The sequence below is a fragment of the Bombyx mandarina genome, chromosome 18 (genome assembly GCF_030267445.1).
Source record: "Bombyx mandarina strain Sakado chromosome 18, ASM3026744v2".
NCBI classification, from domain to species: domain Eukaryota; kingdom Metazoa; phylum Arthropoda; class Insecta; order Lepidoptera; family Bombycidae; genus Bombyx; species Bombyx mandarina.
Window position 1 is genome coordinate 2,921,841 of NC_143224.1, and position 20,189 is coordinate 2,942,029.

At 35.6% G+C, this 20,189-nt stretch overlaps 3 protein-coding genes across 3 annotated transcripts; 2 read left to right on the plus strand and 1 right to left on the minus strand.

Annotated features, from left to right (window-relative positions):
* Nucleotides 1-224: 224 nt before the first annotated feature.
* Nucleotides 225-4,353, plus strand: Rpn2 (Regulatory particle non-ATPase 2). Its single transcript, XM_089734924.1, has 2 exons — nucleotides 225-911; nucleotides 1,709-4,353. The coding sequence occupies exons 1-2, from the start codon at nucleotides 392-394 to the stop codon at nucleotides 4,174-4,176; spliced, it is 2,988 nt and encodes a 995-aa protein (XP_089591050.1). The 5' UTR covers nucleotides 225-391; the 3' UTR covers nucleotides 4,177-4,353.
* Nucleotides 4,354-6,993: 2,640 nt separating this feature from the next.
* Nucleotides 6,994-9,553, plus strand: LOC114244334 (nuclear nucleic acid-binding protein C1D). Its single transcript, XM_028176095.2, has one exon. The coding sequence runs from the start codon at nucleotides 7,174-7,176 to the stop codon at nucleotides 7,618-7,620; it is 447 nt and encodes a 148-aa protein (XP_028031896.2). The 5' UTR covers nucleotides 6,994-7,173; the 3' UTR covers nucleotides 7,621-9,553.
* LOC114244333 (ADP-dependent glucokinase) lies at nucleotides 9,549-13,480 on the minus strand. The gene is made up of 3 exons (XM_028176094.2): nucleotides 12,928-13,480; nucleotides 12,241-12,686; nucleotides 9,549-11,836 (listed from the first exon to the last, which is right to left on the minus strand). Exons 1-3 carry the CDS (start codon nucleotides 13,260-13,262, stop codon nucleotides 11,145-11,147), a joined length of 1,473 nt encoding a protein of 490 aa, XP_028031895.2. The 5' UTR covers nucleotides 13,263-13,480; the 3' UTR covers nucleotides 9,549-11,144.
* Between the last annotated feature and the right edge of the window lie 6,709 nt (nucleotides 13,481-20,189).

The following is a 20,189-nucleotide window of genomic DNA, read 5'->3' on the forward strand; positions in this document are numbered from 1 at the left end:
GATTGGAAAAATTTAATTTGTGTCCATTTCCGTTAAAATGCTTTTAGTGTAACGTTTTGACTCTATTAGTAATTAATTTGATGGTCTAGATAGAAGGTCTGGTTTAAATTGTTATTAATACGTAACAGAAAATAAAGTTGCACCTTCGGTGGCTTCGTATGCCTAAAATCACTGGAATTTTGTAACCACAAACAAAGGGGATCCTTTGCCCGATTAAGATCAATAAATGAAATAAAAATATCTATGATCAAAGCAAACGAAATTGTCAAATCATCCAATCTAGCTCAATGTTTTGTGATTAGTAATTAAAGTACAGTGGGTTAAAAGAAAAGTTGTAATAAAAAAGACCGCGAACCCATTTTAATTAAGTTAAATAAAATAACGAAGAAAAATGAACATCACGTCTGCCGCGGGGATTATTTCCCTGCTCGATGAGCCCATGTCTGAAGTTAAAGAATTCGCTCTGAAGAGGTTGGACAACATCGTCGATGAGTTTTGGCCAGAAATATCTGAATCTATCGAGAAAATAGAAATCCTGCACGAAGACAAAATTTTCTCCCAGCATCAGCTAGCCGCATTAGTAGCCAGTAAAGTGTACTATCATTTAGGAGCATTTGAAGATTCTTTGACATACGCGCTCGGGGCTGGAGATCTTTTCGACGTGAACGCGAGAAACGAATATGTCGACACTACGATCGCAAAAGCTATCGACTTTTACACTCAAAAGAGAAAGGCTCTCTTTGTGGATAGTTCTGCTGAACTAATTGATCACCGTCTTGAAGACATCGTGAATCGCATGTTCCAGAGGTGCCTTGAAGATGGACAATACAGACAAGCGCTTGGCTTAGCATTGGAGACGCGCCGTATGGATATTTTCGAGGAGTCTATTATGAAATCTGATGATATACCAGGTAAGATCAATCTCAACATTTTAATGTAGTTCTTGTTGTTTAGACTGTTTTGTCTTTTAATCCTGGTTGGATTAGGAAGGATTAGGAAGACCCTCAGCTAATTCGAGATATGTGTCTACATGATTAGTATTTAATTTGTGAATACTAAAAAAACTAGAATGGGAAATACTTCATAAAATGATTATCAAGAACAGTACAACAAAATGTCATCTAAAAATTATTACATTTCCAATGACCAAAAAACGTAGGAAACGTCTGATTAAAAAATATCTAATGCATCATTAAAAAAAATCATTTCAGTAATCAATACTTAATTGGTACAAATAGTATGGTTGGCAGATGAGCTCATTGCCTATCAGATTCAATGGAGCAACAGGAGACCTTTAAAGACAATAATAAGACCTATGCTAATCTCTACATTGAATTCTTAATTACATAAATTATACCTATTCTTAAATTATATCCTTCAAACTAAAACACTTGCTGTAGAAATTGGCAACATTGAACTTTCACCATCAGATAGACTGCATATCTGAATTTATTCTGAAGCTTACTGTAAAGTAAGCATTATTTGAAGTGAACAATAAGTGAAGTGAATAGTTTTGACTGAACCCACAAAGACTGATAAGGGTTTAGTTGTATGGGGAAGTTGGAGCCCCTAAAATTATACTATACTGTACACTTTGTAAGAGCTTCCAGATATAAAATACTATCAATATTGTGTTACTTTGTTTTATTAGTTAACATAAATAATTCATACCTTTTAAACAAACTTGTATTTTATTTGTTTGTTCCAGGAATGCTTCAATACGCTTTCACAGTAGCAATGAGTCTCCTCCAAAATAAAGGCTTCCGCAGCACTGTACTCCGCTCCTTAGTAACTTTATATAAGGGCCTCAATGTGCCAGATTATGTAAATATGTGCCAGTGTCTTATCTTCTTGGAAGATCCACTAGCTGTAGCAGAGATCCTTGACAAGCTAACACATGGACCACAAGAGTCCGTGTTAATGGCATATCAAATAGCCTTTGATTTGTATGACTCAGCAACTCAACAGTTCTTGGGCAGAGTCTTACAGGCTCTTAGGTGTACTGCACCTATTCCTAGTGCCTTAGGTGGCAAACCACAACCTCAAGGTGGACCTTTCCCAGAATCTTCAATGGAAGTTGACCAACCAGCAACCGAAGAAACCAAAAAGCCAGAGAGAGACATTGACAGTCTAAGCGATGAAGAGAAAGAGCATCAAAAAAGAGTTGAAAAATTGATTTCCATATTAGGAGGAGATGTATCTATAGGCCTCCAACTTCAGTTCTTAATCAGATCTAACCATGCCGATATGCTCATCTTAAAGAACACCAAAGATGCTATAAGGGTATCTATCTGCCACACGGCGACAGTAATAGCCAATGCGTTTATGCATGCAGGTACAACCAGTGATCAGTTTCTTAGGGACAACTTGGAGTGGCTTGCGAGAGCTACAAATTGGGCTAAGTTAACTGTTACAGCTTCTCTAGGAGTAATACATAGGGGTCACGAGAATGAATCCTTAGCTCTCATGCAATCATATCTGCCAAAAGAGGCAGGGCCATCTTCTGGTTATTCAGAAGGAGGTGGTCTCTATGCCTTAGGTTTGATCCATGCTAACCATGGAGCAAACATTATTGATTATCTTTTAACTCAGCTTAAAGATGCACAGAATGAGATGGTAAGACATGGAGGCTGCCTGGGTCTGGGCTTAGCTGCCATGGGCACACATAGACAGGATGTTTATGAACAGCTCAAGTTTAATCTGTATCAAGATGATGCTGTCACAGGAGAAGCAGCAGGTATTGCTATGGGTATGGTCATGCTAGGTTCTAGACATGCTGCTGCCATAGAAGATATGGTTGCCTATGCACAAGAAACACAGCATGAAAAGATCTTGAGAGGCCTTGCTGTTGGCATTGCTTTTACCATGTATGGAAGATTAGAAGAGGCTGATGCTCTGGTTCAGCAACTATTGAGAGACAAAGATCCATTATTGCGACGTGCTGGTTGCTACACTATAGCAACTGCTTATTGTGGCACTGGCAACAATGATTCCATCAGGACTTTGCTTCATGTAGCAGTATCAGATGTTAATGATGATGTTCGTAGGGCAGCTGTTACAGCTTTAGGATTTTTGTTATTTAGAACCCCAGAACAATGTCCCTCAGTAGTGTCGTTGCTGGCTGAATCGTACAATCCTCATGTTCGTTACGGCGCCGCCATGGCTCTGGGTATTGCCTGCGCTGGTACTGGGAATCGTGATGCCATTGGACTCTTGGAACCAATGGTTAAATTCGATCCTGTTAACTTTGTGAGGCAAGGCGCACTAATTGCTTCAGCCATGATTCTCATACAGCAAACCGAAGCGTTATGTCCGAAAGTAACTTATTTCCGTCAACTGTACGCACAAGTTATTTCAAACAAACACGAAGATGTTATGGCGAAGTTCGGAGCAATTTTAGCTCAAGGTATTATCGACGCTGGCGGCCGTAATGTTACCGTTTCACTCCAAAATAGAACTGGGCACATGAATATGCTTGCAGTTGTTGGTATGCTGGTATTTACCCAGTACTGGTATTGGTTCCCACTTGCACACTGCTTATCGCTTGCCTTTACACCAACGTGTATTATTTCACTTAACTCCGATCTTAAAATGCCTCAATTGGAACTGAAGTCCAACTCTAAGCCCTCGCTTTACGCGTATCCAGCTCCGTTGGAAGAAAAGAAACGTGAGGAAAGAGAGAGGGTTACCACTGCTGTGCTAAGTATTGCAGCTGCTAAAGCTCGTAGAAGGGCGCACGGAACTGATGGTTCGGCGAGCAGTGTCACTTCATCTACAACTTCTAAAATGGAAGTTGATGAGGAAGAGAAAAAACCCTCCAAATCTCCTAATATCACAGTTCATAGTAAATCCGATAAAGATGCTCCTAAAGATGTTAAGAAAGACGAAAAAGAAGCAGATGACAAGGAAGCTAAAGAAAAGAAAGAACCAGAGCCGACGTTTGAAATCTTGAGTAATCCTGCCAGAGTGATGAGACAGCAATTGAAAAATTTAACTATTGTCGAGGGTTCAGGTTTCACTCCTTTAAAGGATATCACTATTGGCGGTATCGTCATGTTGAACCACACCGGTGAAGGTGAACAAGTCCTGGTTGAGCCGGTTGCCGCATTCGGCCCGAAGGCAGAGGAAGAGAAGGAGCCTGAACCCCCAGAGCCTTTTGAATATCTGGATGATTGATGTGCTATTATCTAACTGTAATTGTCATAGAAATAGGATTAATATGTGTATCGTATTGAATAAACAATGTATTGAACAATAGTAATGATTACTAAATTGAAAATTTTACTTACACGTGATATTGTCACTAACGAAATTTATTGTTTGTATTTCAAATAAAACTAAATTACAATAAAATCTCATTCGTTTTCTGAGTTTATTGGAGTGTGCTCCTTAAAAATTTATTTCATTTTAAGCCGGTAGTCGATACAAGAGTCTTATTGGCAGTAAAATAGGCTATTATCAAAAGCGTGATTAGTCTTATAAATATGTATGTAGACTATAAAAATTGAATAATAGAGATAATTAAATAAGGAATATAATAATATCATCTAAGTGGTTGGCGGCCGCGTGATTGATTGGTGGGGGCTCAACAATTTGCAATTTACTAGCGCATTTGCGATTGTAGAAAAATACAAAATGTAGAAAAAAGGAAAAAAATATAAAATACAAAAAAATAAAAAATGATATTGAGTAACACTGTAGTAAACAGTCTTGACTGTTAGGTCGAGAGTTACGGGTTCGATTCCCACTTCGGGCAAATATGTGCAAGAAGTAGGTACTGTAGGTAGGTATGTATACTAGTCCGTCTGGGACCAGAGACCCTATATGATTTTTACTCGATTATTTATTGAAAGGCAAAGGAAATATCAGATAATGTAGCATCAATCCTATTTAATTTAGAAGGCGTCGTCGCCGCGGCGCCAGGGATGGCTGAGCGACAGTTCTGTCATCATTCGTATTCGATGGAACAGAGCTTATTGCAATGAAAGCTTAGAAAACCTTTGGGATAATAATTAGTGAAACTTTGCTAATTAGCCTTCTGCGGCATTTGTGGAGTTCACTTTTTCTGTGAACTTTTCGAGGTGTATCTAAAATTGAGCCTATACTCAGAGAAGTAGTAGGAGATATGAATTCCTTGTTATTTTTTATATAAAACATTGAACCTGTACGACAGACTTCAGTATCACCGCCATTATCTGGTATATCTTTGTTGACTGACGATTGATGTCCATTCTCCGCATCGTATTGGATTATAAGGAAAACTAAAATATGAAAGTTACAAATAAAATATGCAAATAAAACAACTCGTCTTGTTCAATAGTCACCCGTAATTTATACCCGATACTTAAATTACCTACAAAAATCGAAATCAACCTTCTTCTTAAGATAAAAAAAGTGTCATAAAAAACTAGGCAGTCATGAAAACTGCCGACAGAAGTGAAATTTTTAAGTTTTTAACAATGTGACGTGTTGGGCCAGAGCGACACTTCTGTCATTAGCATGCAGTATGTCGCGAAGCCATAAGTTGTTCCTTATGTAATCGATATAATAATACCATATTTACGAACTTTAAAAATAACGTCGTATGGACGACCTCTTTTCCTTCTGGAATTCGATTAAGAACTATATTATTATTATAACTAATAAAACTATCGTATGAATAGTTATTCAAAACTAAATACAAAAAAATTTAAAGTGCTTAAACTTTAAATACAATAAAAAAAACCGACTCCATTGAATAAGAACAAGATTTTTTTATTTTTTTTTATTGCCCTTGTAGATAGACGAGCATACGGCCCACCTGATGGTGAGTGGTTACCGTCGCCCATGGACTTCAGCAATGCCAGGGGCAGAGCCAAGCCGCTGCTTACTGCTTAATACTCTCCACAAGCCTCGTTTGAAGAAGGACATGTCATAGCGCTCGGGAAACACCGTGGAGGGGAGCTCATTCCATAGCCGGATGGGACGTGGCAAAAAAGACCTCTGGAAACGCACTGTGGATGACCGCAGTGGCTCCAGGTAGTATGGATGAACTCTACTCTGGTGGCAGACGGTGCGATGGTAAAAACGAGACGTTGGTATCATCTCGAACAATTCCTCAGAGCACTCCCCATGGAACATGCGGTACAAAATACAGAGGGAACCGAAGTCCTTCCGCAGACCCAGAGGTTCCAAACGCTTCCTTTGGATCGTTTGGATCGTTTGGATTATGCGACTAAAATAAAAGGAATTGTAATAGTAGTTCTTACACTTAAAAAGTGGCCATTGAGATTTGACGTATTATACTTGGACCGTTGAGTGAAGTTGTTAGACAAATTAAATCAAAATCACTTAATACTTCCTATATTTAGTCATAAAAACAAATTAACAAACTCTTTTGCTTACCGAATATACGATATCCCATCCTTTTTTAACGTTCTTAACGTAATATTTTTACAATTTCTCAACGAATACTTCGGCAATTTTGACGAGCGCACAGAGGCCGTTTTCCAATTACAGCACAAGAGCGCATTATGCGGCATAATGCTCAACTAAGCTTCAGCATAGTTCGGCATTTTGCGTCACTGAGTCGCATTATGCTCTGTAATTAACCATTACTTAATGGTAGTTTTCCAATTTGAATTAACCATTAACCATTAAACTTAACCATTACCAGTAAAATTAACCATTATTTAATGGTAGTTTTCCAATTACAGAGCATAATGCGACTCAGTGACGCACAATGCCGAATTATGCTGAAGCTTAGTTGAGCATTATGCCGCATAATGCGCTTTTGTGCTGTAACTGGAAAACGGCCAGAGACGCGTGCGACGCGAGACTATTTGAAGTTACTCATTTTATGTGGACGTTTTTGAGACGCTGAGTGTGCTTGGGTTTTTTAATACATCAATGTCTTCAATACAATTCACTCCGATTTATCATATTTCATAATTTAAAAATAAAATAAATTAAAATAGGACATGACTTAAAGGTTTTAGTTACCAGGTCGTAAAATCCCTTAAAAAAATCCTGGCCACACGCAAGTGACGTATGTTCAATGTTCATGCCGTTCTTTAATTAAAAGTTAGGTTAATAATAATTAAGGGTGACAGTTATAAAGTTCTTATTTCGTCGTGTACCTATGTGTTTATTTAGATATAGAAAAGAAAAAACAGTTTATAATTAAAACGTAAAATGTGCCAAGAACTTAATTGGGACTTTAAATACGGCGAACTCGCCAAAGACAAAGATTTCGTGAACAATGTTGAAAATTTGAAAGAGAATTTAATAGAAGTACAACAAGTACTCGATAAACTCCTTCCGTTGAAGAAGAATTACGACAAAATGTCACTACCAGCTCAGATTGAACTAGATTTGTTTTTTGTATACACTTTAAATTCACTACATTGGATACATTTACGAACAAAAGGCATCGATCCCACGAAACATCCCATCAAAGATGAACTGCTCAGAATAAAAGCTACAATGTTAAAGTGGCAGGAAGTGAAGGATCGCCAGAAAAGACCCACCGTTAACGTTGAAGTGGCGAAACGTTTAGTACGGAATGGTCTGTACGACCATCAGAGGGCTCCCGTGAAACAACTAAACAAACGAATAAAATTTTCAGATAACGAAGAGTAATTCGTTGAAAGAATTAATTAATTATCTGTAATTTTTTACTATTTTGGTATTTTTAAGGAAAATTGTTTAATTTTATGTTACACCTACAAAAGCATGATTGATTGGTTACTAAAGGCTCTTTTTAAAATTCTCAGTCAGGGTCAGTTAAGATTTACGAAATTAGTAGTTTTGAATCAGTTGTGGTGTCTTAATGAAGATCATGTGATGTTTCTTATTGTTATTCATATTTTCATTGCCTAGATAACTGGAAGAGCTCATGACTCAGTATGGATTTAAATGGTTACCAGAGCTCAAAGCATCCACCTTGCCACATGAGTTCTAAGTCTGTTTTATAGTATAATGTCTAACCCAGCCTATAAATATCCACAATTATGTGATACTATTATAGGTATTGTATTAATAAAATAGTGAAAGAGACGATTTCAACTATTCAATAATTTATAGTGGCTGGTTGGTTATGAAGGAAGAGATATACATGCATATATCTCTTTTTTCCAAAATTCTTAAAATGGAATGAATCCAATAGGTTCCAATGAAGTCTAATACTAAATGATAAAATGCCTCGTGCATTCAAATTGAGTAGTGTGACTGTGCTGGTATTTGAATCCTAACAATTTTTGTAATGAAATACATACTGAACAAATGTTGATGAGTGATTTGCACTTCCATGGTGAAGGAATAACTTAGTCTAATACAAATCAAAACTATAATTTGTACAATTACTGGTGGTAGGGCATCTTGCAAGCCTCTATGGGTAGCTATTGCCTCTCAGCTGATTTCTCCCATGTAGGGTAGGGCAGCCATTGTTCTGTAAAACCTGAGACTTAGAACTTTTGACTTTGTCAAGGTAGGTAACAGCATTAATGCATTTGGTGTTTATGGGCTCCAGTGACCACTTAACATCAGTGAGCTCGACCACCCATCTTACTGATAAAAATAAATCACTAGTTAATATAGAGAATCATAGTTTGAGGTCAAAAAGAGTGAAAAAAAATTCCATTGCTCTTTCAATATATTTTTTAACTTATCTCATGAGACTAATAAGTTTCATGTATGAGGACAGTGAGTGAAGACAGTGATCTGTAAAGGCGTTGAAATAATGAAAATATATACTAATGCATGAATTCTACTGAGCTGTCTGTTTAACTAGAAATTGAAAAATCAAACTCCAAAGAATTTCATAAATTTTTTTCTACATTTAGATGTATTTTAGTAAACTTATTAAGATAGTTTGTCAAAGATAATCTTTTTTGTTGTATTGATTATTATTGTCATTATTTTATATTTATTTAATTATTATTAAACAAATAAAGGCATCTGACATTTCGAAGAAGGCTTACAAGGACACTTGTATTAACAGTGTTCGAATAACCACTTTATATCAGTTAGACCATAAGGCCAGTTTGCCTATCTATACTATTAAAAAAGTAAGCTTTCAAACTTAATAATTTTGTAATATTAATAGGTATAATTGCATCTACACTGTAGATATCAATGTAATTGACCTGTAAGTCGAAAATTGCAGTTGAAGTTGAAAAAGCAGTTGAGTATTTGCTGTATTAGAAAACTATTAGACAATTGATAAATGGTTAACAGTTGATACACTGACTGCTGATTAAACTACTTTATGATTCACCACCTATTTAACTAGTACAAACAAACCTGTAATTGTTATAATTTTAGTATTGTACAAAGCTTACTAGCATATTTGTTTCGTTTTAACTTACTCATTAACCACTTTTAGTGAATATGCATTTTTTGTAATTTATTTAAATAAAATGTTATTTAATCGGATCAGATGTTATTGTATGAAACAACTTTGAAACTCTGTATCATGACAAGTGTTTAAATATTAGTAGTTAAATGTTAACAGCTGTATTGCATCATTTTAATCCTTCATATTTAGTTAATAAAATAAAAAACACATACTAAACGAATGTTTCTTTATTAAAAGACAATTAACATATTATACATATATGTATATATTATATTTAATTGACAAATCCATCAATGAAAGAAATGTAGAATTACAGTTCCATTTTTTTTAAACATCAAATTTGTACTTCGAAAATATATAAATTAATATAAACATAATTTTGTTTTAAAAAAAAATTTAAAAATTTGATGGCACAAAGTAGTGGCATATAAGTAAGACGACAACTTTAATATGAAACATAAGTAATGATATAAAAGTTGCAATGAGCTCCTAAAATAAAAAATAGGAACATAATGGTCTATTTCAGAAGAGATCTAAGTTATGCGTTTTTAGAATTTTAAGTGTATTCATAAGTGTGGTAATAATTTGTTTGTTAATTACTAGCAGAGACAATACACTTTATATGTTCCTAGTGAAGCCGAGGGTTTCAGGTGACTAGTTTCATAATGTCAAATCTGCGAGATACAAAGTTGAGGGTAGGTACTAAAGTTCTACATTTCGTGATGTGGAATAAAACAAAAAACTACTCTTTATTTGATTTACACAGCTATCTTAGACATTTTCAATTCAAAATGAAAACACATCTTTCATTTTTATCTCATAAATATCTTTCATTATTTTTTTCATTCATTTAATTTTTTTTGTTTATCAGTAAGGGCTCTTAACCAACATAACACAAGGCCTGTTAAATTTATTGTGTATAAAAAAAATTACCTTGTATTTATTAATGAAAAGCTGTATTACATCAGAGCTTGATTAATTTTGGGAATAAAATATAATAAAAAGTCTACAAACGTCCATTTTATTAAGAGCCAGGCATAATAGGTGTTCTGCAATGGCAAGCAGGACTGAATATAACTTTGAAAATTGTTATATTTTTATTAAAAAAATAGATTCAATTTATATTTTTGCATAGAATGTGTCTGTGGAATGTTTCGTTATTTAGATCACTGTTGTTATTATGTTATTACTTACTTGAATACAAAGAATAATTTAATTTGGGTACTATTTCATTATAATCCAACAAATTTTAGTAAAGGTTTACTACATATAATATTGTAAAATCAGACTTGATTTTTTTGAATGCATCGATTAATCAATATCATAAAGATATTATATTCAAAATAGATTTTGTATATAGTTTGTAAGAATGTATTATTTATTTACCGTAAAGAAAGATATGAAACAAAAAAAAAAAAAATTTTTTGCCCTCTTGATATCTGAGTGCAAAAAACCTGCTACCTGACCTACTACTACTTAAATATCTATTTTATATTTCTATACATCATAAGCATTTTTATTGCTATAAATATTAATTTTGTACTTAAATAACAGTAATCATTCCTAAAAAAGATCCATTTCTCAATTAAATAGGGATGTTTCCTAAGTGCAACTTTTAAATGATTTTGTTCATACAGCACTTGTCACTAAAGTTTGTTTTCTGGAAAACAGCAACATACTTCATTATTAAACAACTAGCCTGTCCCTATATTTAATAGTTTTTTAGTGTATTATTATAGATTTTAGGCAAGATATATTTTTGATCATAATTTAATATTGAATCAACATCCCTATTCATTTTCATCATTCATTTTTCCACTTGTAACACTAAACCGGCAGCAGATATGTTATCTCCAGCACCTGCTGTCAATTGAGCCTCTGTGCAGATAAGAACTGGAGCAATACATATCTCAACACTATCACCATTCAGTATTTCTTCCCAACATGCTACTGGCTTTGTAGGCTCAAAGAAGACCCTGCTGGTATTATCATTGTCGGTGGTGGTTGAGAAACTGTCATCGAGTAATAATTTAACTTTCTCAAGGGCTATATTCTGACTGTTGCATACATATCGGTGAGCTGTCAAAGACGCTTTGGCCGCAGCTGCTTTAGTTCTCTGCCAACTTGAATCTTTTACTGTTAATATCGCTTGGTAAGCCAAAGTGTGGACATGAATACGTGTCAGTTTTCTATTACTAGTGTATTTTCTGTTCTGTTGTCTAATAAGACTGAAAGTCTTTCTCATTTGATCAAGGGCTGTTGCTATTCTTGGATTTGAATCTGCAACAACACTGACTTCTCCATATTCCAGAACACTGTAAAGATTTGTGAGCTCTTGTTCATTCATGCCCACAGAATCTACATACGGTAGGACTTTTGTAGTTAAGTGTTTGAGCAATTCTAAATCAACATAACTGGCCATTTCAAAATGTGCTAGTGTTTTCAAAGGTTGTGAAAGTATTTGTTCTTTGACTAGATCTAATCTTTCAGCTCTGAGATCTGGAACAAAAAAATACTTGGATTTAATATAAAACAGCACTGTGTGGGAGCTATCATAGAATCACAAATCTCACAAAAACCTTAATAGCCCAAAAATAATCTACAAGAAAAGCTCCCTAAATAAGGTTCTGAATAATTCTTGAACTGTTGGTCTACTGAAAAAAAAACCCACTCAATGAAAGATCTTAAGATCTTATTTTAACTTGTGTCAATGTACAGATAAATTATGAGATAAATGGTCAAATTAGCAATAGCTACAATACTCCAAAAAATGAAGGTAGGTAGTTTTAAATAAGTTTATGACTCTCAGAAATCAAAGAAAATCCTGTACTCTTCAAATAAATACACACACCAGTGGTACTATACACAATGGACAAATCATGGTATTAAAACTATATTCTTACCATTCCCATTGTCACTCTTGAATGGATAATTATCCATCATCTGTAACCCACTTATGACTAGTAAATCTGGTTTGAATCCAGGTAAATGTTCTCCAAACTTCTCTAAGGAACTCAATAAAGGATTGTTCTCATCATTATGTACTATGTATCTATTTGCTCTCGGTGCTTTATAGGTGCCAAATTTAGCATCAGCCTTGTACTCCAATATCATATGAATATCATCTTTCATATCTTCATTTTCATCACCACCAACAATTTGGATTTCTTCTGGAATGTACTTCTTGAGGTTATTACTCATTTTAGCAGCAAAGAGTACTTTCCAGCCTTCCATATAGAATCTCTTTGCCATGAGAGGTGCATTACCACCAATATTCCATTTCGTTCCTGGAATGTTTAAGGCTCTCTTGATGTAGTCATCATAAAGCTTGGAATTTGACATGAACCTCCTGAAAATAAGTAAATTTTTGGTATTTATTTTACTGTGCTAGTAACTTGTTCTTTTATATAGTTATAGGAAATTATATGTTAATGTTATAACAATTACTGAAATAGATGTCTATACATTTATTTAAGAATTAAAATTTTATAAAGTGTAAAATAATAAAAAAAAAATTTACTAATATAATTTATGTACACAATCAGCATGTTTAAATAGGAACATATGGCAGAATTATTTCCAATACTTACTCGGCTGCAGCGCCATGCTTGAAGAAATATGTAAAACTTTTGAGAAACTCCTCTTTAGTTGTGATTTCGTCGAAATGCTCTGGTACTCCAATTAATTCACGATGGTCTAACAATAACGTTGCATTCACAAAGAGGTCATGGCATGCACCGTAGCCCAGAGCAACGCGCGGTTGCATATTCCCTGTTTTGACTCTATTCTCATTTTCCAGGGACAATAGATGTTCCTTCACAGGTGACAATCTAACGTCTCCTATGTCAGTTTTTCGATAGTAAATAGCGTAAAACACTAAAATAAATGACAAAATTGTACCTAATTTCACTGGGAAACCGGCCATGGTAAATGCGAGAATGTAAATAACGTTCACTTAAAACGTGGAATGTATGAATTATTAGTATTCTTACTTGACCCCAGGGCACACGTCAACTCATTGTTTACAATAATTTGTGAGTTGTTAAGATATAAAAATGCCGAATTTTCAACAAACTGACACAAGTTGGTAGGTAAATAATGTTCGTGTACGTGACGTTGGATTGGAATGTAGTTTTTTTGTCCTATGGGGAGGCAAAGGAGAAATAAGCCATACAAGTTCATAATTATAATTAAAGAAGAGCAATTAAGCATAAGGTTTTAAGTGCAAAATTAGACATCTATATTAAAAAGGTAAAGAAAAACCTCTTTCATCAATTATTTCAAATAATTTGGATACTATAGTTTATTATATTCTTCTCATAGAGTTTAATCGATTACGAACCTTTTAAAATATTCCAAAAACCTTTCGTAGCTTAAAATAGAAACTCTAGAAGAGCTGTTAACTAAATTTGTACGAACCGTTCGTTTCGGTATTGAATACCGGAAACCTGCTTTCTCCTCCGACAAATCCCAGACGAAGCGCTGCAAGGCATCCACTCTTTCTCTTTTTTATTGCTTAGGTGGGTAGACGAGCTCACGGCCCACCTGGGATTAAGTGGTTACCGGAGCCCATAGACATCTTCTAGACCTTTAGATATAAGTTCTAAAGTCTTAGTTTTTACAGTACAACGGCTGCCCCACGCTTCAAACGGAAACGCATTTCTGCTTCACGGCAGAAATAGGAAGGGTGGTGGTACCTACCCGTGCATACTCACAAGACGTCTTATTACCCGTATAATTCCCTGTTTACATTTAGTATAAACACTAATTTTAAAGCCCGGTCGAATTTTCTGTGGGATGGCCGTGGCATAGGAGGAATGTAGATCTTCACGACGACCCTAAATGAGAATCAATACGTAAGTATCTGAAGATAGTGTCGGAAGGCTTATTGTGGCCGCCAGAGGAAGAGTTCAACGAGCTACTTAGCCCGTAGACAGAACCAACTGACTTTCCGGCCAGAACTTCTCAGTGGGTTGCGATTCCGATCTGGTGGTAGATTCAAGGAAGTACTGCACTTTGTACGGCAGATGTTAGCTAATTATTTCAGGCTGAGACCTGTGAACCTACCTGTTAGGGGAAGCCGAAACAACCCTTTCGAAGCTATTGGCGAATAAAATAAAGCAACATATTTTTTAATAAAACCGAAGAGTTAAAGTAACGTAAGGTACCATAGATAATACACTAAATACATAAGACACAACAAATAATGATAATGTTGTAGATTGAATAAAATCCCCAGATATTAATTTGAGGATGAGTTACACACGAAGATAGCGTGCAAATGTTTTTCGAAAGTTATACATACCATATTTGGTGGAACCAGTATTGGTACCATTATCGGTGGGATAATTCTTGGACACATGGCACGATGCAAGAATTCATTTTATCCGTTTCAGAAAATGTTGAATAAATTTAATGTATGCGTACACTAAATAAATATTAAGTAAATATTTCGCCCTTATTGTGTACTAAATGTACTATATGTAAATAAAGGATAGGTAATTATTTAAATGCAATTTATAAAACCTATAGAGCATGTGTCTATAGGCTAAAGGTTTTGTATCGTACATTATTTAATTAGAGTTATATTCCATAGCTTCATGTGTTTTTACAGTTTTTCTTCTTTTATAGTTCCTAACAGGTGCAAATGTTTACGCAAGCTGAAATTGCATTTTTCTTAGATGGCAATAAATTTGCACCATAATTTGTCCCGACTAAAAAAATATTTTATTCTTATGACTAACCTTTGTATAATTTGTTACAATATATAGATCATAGATAATATACATATTTAATAATTAAGCTCTACATACCATAATATCCTTTTTTCCCTTCCTATGCTGATAGCCTTGAGCGGCTATATCAGCGTTACCCTAGCGTGTAGGTAAGCTCTCAGGGCTCAGGCCGGAGGTGTTGCTAATGGCCTTAGCAAGAGTAGTGAGAAGATCCGGCGAGAAATTCAGTGGGTTGTGTCTGTGGGTTAATTTACTCGCCGACCCTTCGTCGTGAACGGGTTCAGCGAGGACGGTGACCCGTCCCATTTTTGTATACTATACCCGATCCCGCAGACCGAATGGTAAATAGTCGCCTTCGCCCTAAGCACGTCATTTCGGATCCTTCCGATCCACTGTCGGTGCTTTTAGGTACCTCAAGCACCAGTCACCGCCTCGTCGAGCTCGTCGCTTGCGACAAAGGGTTCAGCGAACTGAGCCCACTGAGTTTCTCGCCGGATTTTCTCAGTGGGTCGCGTTCTCGATCCGGTGGGAGATTCTGCGAAGCACTGCTCTTACTAGGGCTAGCGTTAGCAACTTCCTCAGGTTAGAGCCCCGTGAGATCATCTACTCGTTCGGTGAATCTAGCATGATCCGTCGGGGTCATTAGAATAGATAGAAAAAACAAACTTTGTATTAATTAGCGTTTTGCTGGCTTGATGAAATTATTAAATTCGTTTTGTACGTGTAATTTAGATGCTCTTTTATTTTTAACTATTTATATATCGATTTATGAAGAAAAAAACTGTACTAATACTGTAATACTTGTAGTATTATAAAATAAATCATAAAACAAGGTAAATATTTTTTAAGTTAACACAATGGATCTTTCACCGAGCAAGTGAAATTGTTCGATACACCGACAATCCGATTGTTATTGTTCGGAACTTGTATAAAATCAAGCTTGAAAATGTAGTTAGCGAGATTGAAGCATCAGTCAAACATCTTGTGTTTTGTGCTCCCCGCTAAATGATTTATTCTGCAATTCCTATTGGTACCTAAACGAGAGATTTTTAAGCCATAAAAAAGAATCAAACGCTATTATTTTTTTGTTTCTGGTTGCGCTTATAATAAGCTGACCGCAATCGGATTGATGCCTTCGAAATGTGATGCTGGAGGAGGATGTTGGGTATTCCCTGGACCGCACGCAGCACCAATGTATCCATCCTAGCTCAGTTGAAGATCCGGACTAGACTCTCCACCATTTGCATGCGAAGGATTCTTGAATACTTTGGCCACATCGCAAGGAAAGACAGTGACAACTTAGAGAAATTGATGGTCACTGGAAAGGTCGTGGGCAAGCGACCAAGAGGCAGGAACCCGACCCGTTGGACGGACCAGATTCGTGCAGCCCTGGATACCACAGTACACGATGCTCTGCACTCAGCTGCAGATAGGAACAGATGGCGGTGCACTATAAAAAACAATCTGTTTCAAGGCCATGACCACGACCCTCAGTAATGAGGAAACCGACGTAAGGAGGAGGTTGCGCTTATTTCGTAAATCTGTGAATACCAATCCAGTGTTCGTCTTATAATTAATACGCGTATTAACTACTATAGTTCATAATATAGAAGTGTCTTTAACGTGGCCTCAACCTTTTTTTGTAGTAGATACTTCTAAAATAGGATAATTCTATTCTACCTAAAATATTTAACCAATTTACTATAAACGACAATGACTAGATTTATAATTAAAAAGAACCGTGTCTGGCAGTCGTTTTTAAAGAGATTTAAGCAAAAAAGAGATTTAAACAGGATCCTTATTTGGTGTAATCACGTATTGTTGTTGCCACCAAAATAATGTGGAGATGAAATCTTTTCGTTGTGTAACTGTCTGGCGCCATACCTGGATAATGTCAATCATAAACTTTGGACTTTATTAAATATTATGTTGTTGTGTATTTTTATATATTTACATGTAGTAGTGTTGGCACAGTGATCGAAATTCGACATTCATCAGTGATACCTGATGTTCGTAGCAGGTAGTTCTGGTAGGTTTTACTACATGGTAGGTTTTATTGGTGGTAGGACCTCTTGTGAGTCCGCACGGGTAGGTACAACCACCCCGCCTATTTCTGCCGTGAAGCAGTTTGAAAGGTGGTGCAGCCGTTGTAACTATATTGAGACCTTAGAACTTATATCTTAAGATCACTTAACACCAGTTCGTTATAGCCGTTTTTTTACTAAAGTTTATAGGCGGAGAAAAACTGTTTCAATTTCTTTTTTAGTTTAAAGCGCAAGATGTGGTATCAATAGCTACTGAACAAAAAAAAAAAATTTTTATTGCTACACTGAGGAAAAAACTTACTTAGCTGTTTTTTTCTTTTAAACTACATTTATAAGTTCAGGGAACCAGTTTGTTTTCGGAACGGAATTCGAATCGATTTGCTCCCAGCACCGTTTCGGCAAATAATCTACTCATATACGCCCGAATAGGAAGAACCAAAAACATTTTAAATTTATATTGGCAAATGTATTAAGTCCACAGTCACAGTATTCGCAGCGGAGTAGCGAATCGCATCAGGTCGCGTGATTCATACCGCAGAGGTCACGATTACCAGTTCGTGAACGACCACTGTAATATATAAACATGGCGAGCTACTGACCTGTTATATAAAAAATATTTTTTTTAAGCGATGAATTTTCCAAAATTTTTTTATCTCTTAAAATACAATAAATATATGAAATAAATAAATAAATCTAAAAATGGTTGCTAACACTGGCCCTAGCAAGAGCAGTGCTTCTCAGAATCTACCACCAGATCCGAAGATCCGGCGAGAAACTCATGTCTATGTGTAGTATTGAACGCCGGATCATGGGTTGCGTAGATGGTATAGTAGATTCTGCGAAGCACTGCTTTTGCTAGGGCCAGTGCTAGCAATACCTCCGGTTTGAGTCTCGAGAGCTCACCTACACGCTAGGGTAACGCTGATACAGAGCCTCCTAAGGCTATCAGCAAAGGCAAAAAAAATTCAGTCAGTGACAAATCAGTAATGCGTTCCAATCGAACTACTGGAGTGGTAGTCGTCATACAATACATTTAGACTTAGACCTTACATCTTAAAGTTACTGATAATGTCACTTCTATGGTCTCAATGTAGTCGAGTGTTTTAACGTTCTCGATAGTGTAAAAGTTAACTTAATTTTGGTTTCCATTTTTTTTTATTGTTCTTGTAAGCAGACGAGCGCACGGCCCTCCTGATGGTGAGTGGTTACCTTCGGCCATGGACTTCAGTAATGCCAGGGGCAGAGCCAAGCCGCTGCCTAAGTTGGAACAACCCCCTCTAGCGGTAAACGTAGGCAAACGTTTCAACTCCATACAAATTTAAGTTAACTTTTACGCTATCGAGAACGTCAAAAAACTCGCACTATTAGCACATTGGCAACGAAGGTGCCGTGAAATTGTCTACCCATATACTTACTAAAACAAATAGGCACACAGTACTTTAATTATTTCAATTATTTTATTTAGTACTTCAATTATTATTATTTTCATTTAATATTTACCAAAGTTTCGAATACTATACGCTAACAGACCTCGTCGTCACGGACTAGTATTACGAGAAGTTACGACGAAGACACAAAATTAACAGAGTAGTTTTTTTTATTTATTGCTTAGATGGGTGGACGAGCTCACAGCCCACCTGGTGTTGAGTGGTTACTGGAGCCCATAGACATCTACCTTGAGATATAAGTTTGAAGGTCTCAAGTATAGTTACAACGGCTGCCCCACCCTTCAAACCGAAACGCATTACTGCTTCACGGCAGAAATAAGCAGGGTGGTGATACCCACCCGCGCGGACTCACAAGAGGTCCTACCACCAGTAAAAATTTGCTTTTGAAAAGTACTAATTAATTTAAAGAAACCGTATGATGAATTATCAAATCCACATTCACGATTAACTTAACTTACGTATTAAAAAAGTAATTAATCAAATTGCCTTATTAAATCAAGGTAACGAACCGATTTAACTCGATCGTGGACCGTGAAAATAAACGCACCGTAGTTTTATTAAAATTTATTCAGCTAGGGTCGTTGGTCTTAGAATACTGTGCAATTAGTAATCTCAAAAGATTCATTCTTGTTTTGTGGTGAAAAAAAAAAGAATTTAAAATACAAGACAACCAATATGTTACAATGGTAAAGACTAGATTTGCATTATTAAAACTACATTTAATCTCACGATTATGATTGTTATTATATCAAGTATATTTTAATATTCAATTATAATTAATTTCACGCTTTTTTATGTATCTTCCTCGGTCTGTCTATCTTTCTTTTTAAATAGCCATTGATTATAGAGATACAACCATAATTTTCAACGTATACGGCTCCAACCTATTTGAAATCAATATTAAGTATTTTCGATCCTGTTAAAAAAGTATATCATATTTTCCACCGACTTCATTATAAGATTTTCAATTCCGATCGCATGAGTCTTCTATCAACAAATGTGTTTGTAAGCAGCCTTTCAAAACGAACTAAATTGCCAGTATACAATTGTTTAATTGTGAACCGCAAACGATAGACACAGGAATAGTAACATTCACTATAATTATTTAATTGGATACAATAAAACGATTCTGTAACGAATATTGTGTGTCAGAACTAAGAGAGTTTCTAGAGATCTTTATTGAGGGAGACCAAGGAGACAAATAAGTTGAAGTGACATAATAATATACCTACGACTCTGTCAAGAAATTAGCGGGAAAAGATCAATAATACACAGCATTTTTTTTTTCAACTTCACCAGGACAGGTGGGCGAGCAAAGCCTCAGCCAGGAGTTGAATACGCAAAGTGTTAGTTAATCATTCAAACTTGTTTTATCACATTCAAAGTATGCTCCTTCAGAAACGTTATACTTACGCCAACGAATAATTCAATCATCAAAACATTTTGAAAACGTCATTTTCGGTGCAAAATTTAAGACAAACACTTTAATATCCACGTTAGTAATAGGTTAGTACTGTAATTGTTTAATTGTATATTGTGAATAAAATTATTTCCTTACATTATAAGTTAGATTAGTTTTTGTTATCGTGTTATTTTGTCGTATAGTTGTAAGGAACATTATGTA

Bases quoted from the DNA above. Each gene is read 5' to 3' on its own strand.
- Rpn2 (XM_089734924.1), top strand. From the start codon at position 392: ATGAACATCACGTCTGCCGCGGGGATTATTTCCCTGCTCGATGAGCCC. The intron at 912-1,708 runs GTAAGATCAATC...TGTTTGTTCCAG, and splicing joins GAAATCTGATGATATACCAG to GAATGCTTCAATACGCTTTC.
- LOC114244334 (XM_028176095.2), top strand. From the start codon at position 7,174: ATGTGCCAAGAACTTAATTGGGACTTTAAATACGGCGAACTCGCCAAA.
- LOC114244333 (XM_028176094.2), bottom strand. From the start codon at position 13,262: ATGGCCGGTTTCCCAGTGAAATTAGGTACAATTTTGTCATTTATTTTA. The intron at 12,687-12,927 runs GTAAGTATTGGA...ACTTATTTTCAG, and splicing joins AAGCATGGCGCTGCAGCCGA to GAGGTTCATGTCAAATTCCA. The intron at 11,837-12,240 runs GTAAGAATATAG...TTTTTGTTCCAG, and splicing joins CAAGAGTGACAATGGGAATG to ATCTCAGAGCTGAAAGATTA.